At 44.5% G+C, this 10,065-nt stretch overlaps 1 protein-coding gene across 1 annotated transcript; it reads right to left on the bottom strand.

Moving 5' to 3' along the window:
• Positions 1-4,880: 4,880 nt before the first annotated feature.
• On the bottom strand, positions 4,881-5,828 carry LOC112107591 (olfactory receptor 52E4-like). The gene has a single exon (XM_024201353.1). It carries the CDS (start codon positions 5,826-5,828, stop codon positions 4,881-4,883), a length of 948 nt encoding a protein of 315 aa, XP_024057121.1.
• Between the last annotated feature and the right edge of the window lie 4,237 nt (positions 5,829-10,065).

Below are 10,065 nucleotides of genomic sequence, written 5' to 3'. Positions count from 1 at the left end.
ACCTTTTCTAATGCCAGTGTATCTTTTTTGAGATGAGGAGAGCACATCTGTACGCAGTATTCAAGATATGGGCATACAATAGATTTATATAAGGGCAATAAGATATTCTCCATCATAGTCTCTATCCCAGTTTTCTGAAATCATCCACTCAATATGCAGCGGCATTCAAAAAAACAAACAGAATGTTGGGAATCATCAAGAAAGGGATAGATAATAAGACAGAAAATATCATATTGCCTCTATATAAAGCCATGATAAGCCCACCCCTTGAATACTGCGTGCAGATGTGGTCGCCCCATCTCAAAAAAGATATATTGGAATTGGAAAAGGTTCAGAAAAGGGCAACAAAAATGATTAGGGGCATAGAATGGCTTCCGTATGAGGAGAGATTAATAAGTCTGGGACTTTTCAGCTTGAAAGGAGTCGACTAAGCAGGGATATGATGGAGATCTAAAAATCATGAGTGATATAGAGAAAGTAAATAAGGAAGTGTTATTTACTCAGTCTCATAATACAAGAACAAGGGGCCACCAAATGAAATTAATAGGTAGCAAGTTTAAAACAAACACAAGAAAGTATTTTTTCATGCAACGTACTGTCAACCTCTGGAACTCCTTGCCAGAGGGTGTTGTGAAGGCCTATACTATAATGGGGTTCAAACGAGAGCTAGATAGATTCATGGATGATACGTCCATGAATGTCTACTAGCCAGGATGGGCAGGAATGGTGTACGTAGCCTCTGTTTGCCAGAAGCTGGGATTGGGTGACAGGGCATGAGTCACTTGATGATAACCTGTATGTTCATTCCCTTTGGGGCACCTGCCATTGGCCACTGTCAGAGGACAGGATACTGCGCTTGATGGTCTGACCCAGTATGTCCATTCTTATGTTCTTATCTTCATGGCAAATCCCAAAGGAATTTAGCCTCCTTAGAAACCGAATGCTGCCCTGATCGATCTCTGGGAATCTGCTTAAGAGGGTGTCGCTACTTCCTTTCAATTATGTCAGGGAACTAGCCTGTCCCTGGGGGATTTGCGCTGCGGCAGTTGTAGAGGCAAAACAAAACAGTTTTTCACACCTGGTTGGCGGGCAGTAGTGAGTCTCGGGCTCCGGTCCTCAGACAGGAGCTGAGCAACTTCTATATAACGAGCAGGCACTGGCCCTGGGTCGGGGCAGAGCAACAAAGATTCAGTCCCTCCGGCCCTCGGGCAGGGGTTGAGCAAACATTTATATTCAGCAAGACCAGGCCCTGGGTCTCTGGAACTCAACCATCTCATGGTCACTGCTGTTCCAATCACATCATAGTTCCTTGATTGTGCCAGGACTTCCAATTCTTCCTGCTTGTTTCCCAAGCTTCTTGCATTCTTGTACATGCACCTAAGATAACTAGCTGATTGCCCTGCTTTCTCAGTATGAATCAGGAGGGTTCCCGAATTGTAACATCCTCCTTGTGTTTCCTCCTGGTATTCTACTTCCCCACTTACCTCTGGGCTTAGGTCCCCACCCCCCGGCGTACCTAGTTTAAAGCCCTCCTCACTAGGTTAGCAAGGGTGTCTGCAAAGATGCTACTTCCTCTCTTTGTTAGTTGGAGCCCATCTCTTCCTAGCAATCCTTCTTCCCAGAACAACATCCCATGTGGAAGAATCCAAAGCCCTCTCTCTGACACCATCTGCATAACCACGCATTCACCTCCACAATTCCACGGTTTCTACCTGGGCCTTTTCCTTCAACAGGGAGGATGGATGAGAACACGACTTGTGCATCAAACTCTTTTATCCTTCTTCCCAGAGCCACGTAGTCTGCAGTGATCTGCTCAAGGTAATTCTTGGCAGTGCCATTGGTGCCCATGTGGAGAAGTAAGAAGGGGTAGTCGTCTGAGGTCTTGATCAGTCTTGGCAGACACTCTGTCACATCCTGAATTCGAGCTCCGGGTAAGCAGCACACTTCTTGGGCTGCATATTTCTCTATACATAATGCAAAGCAGCACACTTCTCTATACATAATGGATAGAGCCCATAGATGTGCTGCAGGGTATCAAATCAATGCAGTGTGTGATTCTACAGCCCTGATTAGGGCCTTTTGGTAGAAATACACTGGGGATAATAACTAATAATTTTCATGTAATGCATGTAGAGGTTGTGGTTCAGAGTGAGGAAGTTACTCTGGTCACCCAGTGACAAGGTCACCCAGCGAATCCATGGTGGAGCTTGGACTCTTTGCTCTGAGCTCACTGTTCATGCTTTATCTATAATTCATTCACTTGGGCCAAATCCTCAGCTGCTGTAAGTGGGTGCAGCCCCATGGAAATCAGGGGAAAATCCTTCACTAGAGAAATAAAGGGAGAGAGAACATCACACCTCTGCTGTTGCATGGAACATACGAGCCAGGTCTGAGAGACACTAAGCAATGGATTGGCATCTAGGGACTCTTGGCTGATTTTCCTGGCTCAAGACACTTCCTCTTCTGCTGCCTCAATTTTCCCATCTGTAAAAGGGGGATACCTCCTGGAAGTAGTGAGCAATAGTCTGTAAAGCACCTACCTGTGGTTTCCATGTGACACCGTGCCACAGCTCTGGAAGCGGAGTGGGTTCCAGTGTGGGGGGGAGATAAATCTTGGGACTATATAAGAACATTGGCATGCCCATATTGAGTAAGACCAATGCTCCATCTAGCCCAGTATCCTGTTTGCCGAGAGTGGCCAATGCCATGTGCCTCAGAAGGAATGAACAGAAAATGGAAATCATCAAGTGGTTCATGTCGCCCACACCCAGAATCTGGCAAACAAAGGCTAGAGACATCATCTCTGCTCATCCTGGTGAATAGCCATTGATTGACCTTATCTAGCTCTTATTAGAACCCTGTTACAGTCTTGGCCTTCACAATACCCTCTGGACCAGAGTTGCTCAGTTTGACTGTGAATAAATACTTTATTTTTTTTGTTTCAAAGCTGCTGCCTATTAATTTCATTGCGTGACCCCCAGTTTTTCTGTTATGTGAAGGAGTAAACATTTCCTTATTCATTTTCCCCCCCAAATCATGCATGATTTACAGACCTCGTATCCCACCTTCATCATCTCTTTTCCAAAATGAAACATTCCAGACTTTTTAATGTCTCCTCATATGGAAAATGTTCCATACCCCTTATCATTTTTGTTGCCTTTAGCTGTGCCCAGAAGAGGGATCAGAGAGAGGAAGTGTTGTTCAGCCCTTCAAAACCAAAGAGACTGGATGAGTCAGGAGCAGCTGCAGCAGGAGAGAGGCAAGAGGGTGCCAGAGGGGACTTTTGGGTTGCAGGGCTATGGCTGCAGCAGACAGACAGACTCAAGCTGGAGGAGAAGCCATGAATTGCAGGAGGGACAAAGTATGCTCCAGGGACTTGTGGACAATGTAATGGAAAACATAATCTCAACTATACATATAAAATGAGGGGGTCTAAGCTATCTGTTACCACTCAAGAAAGAGAGCTTGACTTCATTGTGGATAGTTCTCTGAAAACATCCACCCCTTGTGCATCACGGAATCAGTTAGAAAGTGAAAGATAATAAGACTGAAAATATCATATTACCTCTTTATAAATGCACGGCAAGTTATGGAAACAGGGCACAGGAATGGTTAGGGGTATGGAACAACTACCATATGAGGAGAGACTAAGAAGAATGGGTCATTTCAACTTGGGAAAGAGACGACTAAGGGGGGATATGAGAGAGGTCTATAAAATCATGAATGGTGTGGAGAACATAAATAGGGAAATGTAATTTATTCTTTGTCATAACACAAAAACTAGGGGTCATCCAATGAAATTAATTAACATGTCTCTATCTCAAGAAAGGGAAAGGGAGATCGAAGGAAGAGATCAACCCCTAAATGGTAAGGGAGGGGAGGCAAAAAAACCACCCCATCAGGTTCATCTAAGGACAGGGGAAAGGAGACAGCCCCTGGTTGGCAGCAGTATGGAAGGTGGAGGCGACACAAATGAGTAGGACTTCTCTCCCCCTCTCCCCCCGCAGCTCCTGTCTTTGCTCTGTAGCTGCGGCTAGGGCTTGGGGCAGCCTGAAATGAGGGCTTCTTCTGCCACTGCTGCCAGGGTAGCTTGATCTTCCCCAGTGGCTCCTACTGGGGCTAGAGGCTTGAACTCCTGCCAGCTGTAGCTGAGGCAGCCCGGGCTCGGGGCTTCTTTCCCTTTCTCCTGAGCTACTCTACACGAATCACATTATGATTCCCATGTTCTGTTCATTCCCTCTGAAGCAACTGGCACTGGGCACTCTCAGAAGACAGGCTACTGGGCTAAATTGACCATTGGTTTTACCCAGTTTTGCCATTCTGATCTTCTTAGCTAGACCCCAGATGTTTCTGCTTCCTGCTGTAACACACTATACCCCACTCTCCTCCTAGAGCTGAGATAGATCCCAGGAGTCCTGATGTGGTCTCTCTCGACAGAGTTAGTAACAATGTAAGAATAAACATTACAATTTTAACTTTAACCAATGTCCCTTAAGTGACTTGCCATAAGATGTGAGAACATATTGGTTTTAGAGATGACTGGGTCGCAGATGACAAGGGTAGGGGAAGACAGGAGCAAGTGAGAGGGGCAGCACCTTGGGGAGAAGACACACAACAGGGTCGAGGCTTGACAGAAGAGGTGAGGCAAGATTGCAATTTCAGGGATCCAGCTATCAGCAATTAGAAAGGTAACAACCCAGTGTAGTGTACATAGACTGACTCCCCAGTTCAACACATTGACACAGCACAGTAAGGACAGGAAAGCGTTTAATCTCACTGTGCCTGTCCAGGAAGTGATTCAGGGAAGAGGCCCCAGCATCATGCACCAGCCAGCTCTGAACAGAGCTCAATCTGAGATCCAGAGTACAAGGAGGAAACATTTAGGTCTCTCTATGAGTAAGGAGCTGGAGCAGCCTGCCCCGGATCTGTTTGGTCCTCACCCCGTAAATGATGGGGTGTAGCATGGGGGGAACCAGCTGGTACACACTGGCAATGAGAACGAGGAAGTGTAGTGGCACATTGTGGCCAAACCGGTACATGAGAGAGGAGAAGAAATCTGGGATGTACAAAGCTAAGATGGCACAAACATGAGAGATGCAGGTCCCAAAAGTTTTGAGCCGGGCATCCTTTGTGGGGAGGCGGAAGATGGCCCGGAGGATCTGAGTATAGGACACGGCGATAAAAAACACATCCATTCCGATCACAGAGAGAAGATCAAACATGCCATAGTAACTACTGATGCGGATGTCAGCGCAGGCCAGCTTCACCACAGCTATATGCCCACAACAGAAGTGGGAGATGATGTTGGTTCTGCAATATGGCCACCGCCTCGCCAGGAAGGGATAGGGTAATGTGACTATGACACTACGCAGCACCACGGCCAGGCCTATCTTGGCCACAACAGAGTTTGTCAGGATGCTGGAATGTCTCAGAGGATTGCAGATGGCCACGTAGCGATCCAAAGCCATGGCCACGAGGATTCCAGACTCCATCCCTGAGAAGGAGTGAATGAAGTACATCTGGGTGAGGCAGGCACTGAAACTGATCTCCCTGGAATTGAACCAGAAGATGCTCAGCATTTTGGGTACAGTGGATGTGGACATGACCAGGTCGCTGACGGCCAGCATGCAGAGGAAATAGAACATGGGCCCGTGGAGGCTCGGCTCCCTCTTCACAATGAACAGGATGGTGAAGTTCCCCAACACGGCTATGGTGTACATAGCACAGAAGGGAATGGAGATCCAGATATGGGCTGCCTCCAGGCCAGGAATGCCAAGTAGGATGAAGGTGGAGGGGTTTGTGAAGTCGGTTGTGTTCGAATCAGACATGGAGTAGGGGAGAAAGAGTCCAACTCTGACTCGTAAGGGTATCTCCTGGATTTAGTATATGCTCCCCTGACTTTCTGTGTTTTCCCAGAATCTCGGGTGATGGTCACAGTAGAAATGCCTGAATGGAGAGACAACGTTAATATGAGACACTGCATTCAGTAGTGGAGGCTGTTCTCATCGGAGAAGCAGATTGTGCTGAGAGAAACATCCCAACTAGAACATTCGCAGTAGTGGACAAAAGAAAACAATGTTCAGATCCCTAAGATATGGGATGGAGAATAACAGGTTCATGGTACGTGTTCAGTTTTGGTCAACCAATCTCTATTAACGGTATAGCATGTGTAAAAGGGATTTCCAAGGCAGGCTTTGAGAATGGGGGAGCACAAGTGAGAAAGATGAGAGCATATGATATGGGGAGAAAATAAAAAAGAAAACTGATTTACATTCAAATGGACAGTTCTGAACCATTACTATAGATAGACACTTAGTGGTCCAAGAGGACTATTTCCCCAAAGCTGAGGAAAATTATCAGCAAAACTGATTGGGAGGAAAAATGTAGGCAGAAAAATATGACTGCATATTGGTAATTCTTTGATAACAGTTTATTAGATAGTGGAAACTCATGTTTCCACAGTCAACAAAGTGAACAACTTTGGGTAAAAATCCAGATCAGTGGCAAAGTGAAGGCAGCAAATGTCGGGAGGAGGGGGAGAAGCAATATATAACAAAGAGGAAAAAGGGAAAATAGATAGCCAAGAACAGAAATTGGAAATTAAGAAAATTCATAAGGGACATTAGGATATCAGGGAAAACTCACAAAAAAGAGTTTATTAAGTATATTAACATCAAGAGAAATCCTGGAAAAGTTTTATGTCAATTCCTGTGTTAAATTTGAAGTATTAAAAAATAAAGTGAAAGGTTTTTTTTTTGTTTTGTTTTGTTTTTATAAAAGAATTGACTAGGTTAAGAAACAACGGAAAAGCTGGTATGGGATTAGTTAAAAAAAAAGTCTAGAAATGTAAGTAATGCCAGTCACCAACACGGTTTATGCAAAACAGATCTTGTCAAATAAACCTGATTTCATCCTTTTTTGAGAGTACACATTGGTGGAACACGGGTTCACATTTGGTGGATCAAGGGAAAAATGCTGATGTAATGAACCTTGATTTCTCAGAGCCATTTGATTTAGTAGGGGTAAATATTGAGTTAGTGAGTTAGAGCAGGGGAAGGATTTGGTCTCTTCACATGGGATTGGTGAAATAAACTGCATCCAATTCTGGGGTCCACCTTGGAAAAAGAATGTAAAAAACTTGGAGAGAGGGCAGAAAGGAGCAACAAAAATGAGTGGAGGATAGAGAAAAGGCCGGATCGTTAGACTTGAACTTTTATATCTGTTTAACTTATCAAAAAGATGATCAAGTGGAGACTTTCATGGGGAGAAAATCACGGGTAATAATGGGCTCTGTAATCCACCAGACAAAGGCGGAGCAAGACCGAAGGGCTTGAAGCCGAAGCCAGGCAAATTCCAGCTTGAAATTAGGGCCAAATATTAGCACTGATGGTGATTAACCATTGGGACACACTGTGAAGGGAATTGCTGGATTCTCCAATTCCTCATGTTGGCAGATCCAGACTGGATGTTTTTCTGGAAGATCTGCTTGAAGGGTTGTTTACACTTATAATGCTACATCGTTACTGCCATAGCGCTTCAATATAGACACTACTTACACAGATGGAAGGGTTCTCCCCTCAGCATAGGTAATCCCCGAGAAGTGGTAGCTAGTTCTATGGAAGAATTCATCTCATGCTGTCTACACCAGGGCACAGATTATCCAACAAGTTCTTGGAATGTCTTGGAGACAATTTTTTGGTCCAGGAGCTGGGGAAAGGTACTAGGAGAGAGGCTTTTCTAGACTTGATTTTGACATATAAGGAGGAACTAGTTGAGAATTTGAAACTGGAAGGCAGCTTGGGGGAAAGTGATCATGAAATGATAGAGTTCATGATTTTAAGGAATGGTAGGAGGGAGAACAGCAAAATAAAGACAATAGATTTCAAGAAGGCAGACTTGGGCAAACTCAGAGAGTTGGTAGGTAAGATCTCATGGGAAGCAAGTCTAAGGGGAAAAACAATAGAAGACAGCTGGTAGTTTTTCAGAGAGATGTTATTAAGGGCACAAAATCAAACTATCCCACTGCAGGAAAGATAGGAAGTATGGCAAGAGACCACAATGGCTTAACCAGGAGATCTTGAATGATCTAAAAAACAAAAAAGGATCCTACAAAAAGTGGAAACAAGGTCAAAATACAAAGGAGGAATACAAACAAATAACACATGTATGTAGGGGCAAATTAGAAAGGCCAAGACACAGGCTAGGTCTACACTACAGCGGGGGTCCGACCTAAGATACGCAACTTCAGCTACGTGAATACCGTAGCTGAAGTTGCGTATTTTAGGTCGACTTACCTGGCTGTGAGTACGGTCAAATTACAAAGGAGGAATATAAACAAATACACCTGTACTCCTATATAACACAACCCTATATAACACGAATTCGGTTATAACGTTGTAAAGCAGTGCTCCGGGGCGGGGCTGCACACTCTGGTGGATCAAAGCAAGTTTGATATAACACAGTTTCACCTATAACGCGGTAAGATTTTTTGCTTCCAAGGAGAGCGTTATATCGGGGTAGAGTGTAATACATGTATATAGGGGCAAAATTAGAAAGGCCAAGGAACAAAATGAGATCAAAATAGCTAGAGACATAAAGGGTAGCAAGAAAATATTCTACAAATACATTAGAAGCAAGCAGAAGACCAAGGACCAGGTAGGTCTGTTACTAAATGAAGGGAGGAAAACAAAAACAGTAAATGTGGAAATGGCAGAGGTGCTTAATGACTTTTTTGTTTCAGTTTTCACCAAGAAAGTTGTTGGTGTTTAGACTTCTAGCACAGAGAATGACAGTGAAAATGGGATATGTTCAGATGCTAATAGGGAAAGAAGAAGTTGAAGATAACTAATTTGTCCAAGTAACTCTTAAGTCACCAGGGCCTGACAAAAGGCATCATAGTATACTCTGAAGGAACTGACTGAGGAGATATCTGAGACATTAGCTATTATCTTTGAAAAGTGATGGGAGTCAGGGAAGATTCCGGAAGACTGGAAAGAGCACATATAGTGCCTATCTATAAAAAGGGAAATAAAGGAAACCCAGGCAATTACAGACCAGTCAGCTTAACTTCTGTACAAGGTAAGATAAAGCATATAATTAAAGAATCAATTTGCAAACATCTGGAAGATAATAAGGTGATAAGTGATAGTCAGCATGGATTTGTCAAAAACAAAACACGTCAAACCAACCTGATAGCTTTCTTTGACAAGGTAACAAGCCCTGTGGATGAGGGGAAGAAGTAGATGTGGTATATCTGGACATTAGTACAGCTTTCGATACAGTCTCCCATGACCTAGCACCTCCAAGGTTTCCAGCAGATAAAAGTCAGATAACAGCCCCTGTCTCTCTGCCATGACATGCAAGAGGAGGGGGTGACAGTGTCTGTGCATTAACACACAGTTGGCTCCTGACATCTGTACTCACTTCTTCCTCCAAGGGAGATTTGCCTCACTGGGACCTGAGCAAAGTACAAGCGGTGGTCTCAGAATTTGGCCTTGTATTGCACATCTACTAACACCTTTCATCCTGAAGGATTCACTGTGCCACTGAAATGCACCACCTTGAGGCTGGAGCCCATCAGGTGGGATGAGCAGGGGTGCACAGAAAAGAGTGACATTTTGGCCAGTTATTCTTTAGCAAACTGATCACTTATTGCCAGGGCCCTGGGATTATTCCTGATTGTGCAGAGCGGAAAGGACCACAGACTTACTCTCTATCCCACCACAGAAACATTGCACAGTGTTTGTCGATCAGGTGAACTCCTCAGCAAGAGATGGGTACCTGTGAATTCTGAGACAGGCGTGTCCTCCATAGGTATCCCCCTCAGGTATCCATGACCCACACCTCTCTGAACCCAGCATCTGCAGCAGCATCCCACACAGAGAGACAACACGGGGATGTGCACCATTTATAATATAGCTCTGTGTAATCACAGTGGGGTTCGCTCAGCGTCTAGAGGAGAAGGGAGACTCTGAATGTAAATAGGCTGTAGACAAGCATGTCTTCACTTCTGTGCTAATTATCCAGCTTTAGAAGTAAACAGTGATTAAGGGACCTTCCCAAAGG

This window comes from Terrapene carolina, unplaced genomic scaffold (assembly GCF_002925995.2).
Source record: "Terrapene carolina triunguis isolate 2854851 unplaced genomic scaffold, T_m_triunguis-2.0 Scaffold34780, whole genome shotgun sequence".
Lineage (NCBI taxonomy): Eukaryota > Metazoa > Chordata > Testudines > Emydidae > Terrapene > Terrapene triunguis.
Note: the sequence above shows the minus strand (reverse complement) of the source record. Positions and strands in the feature narration are given on the sequence as shown.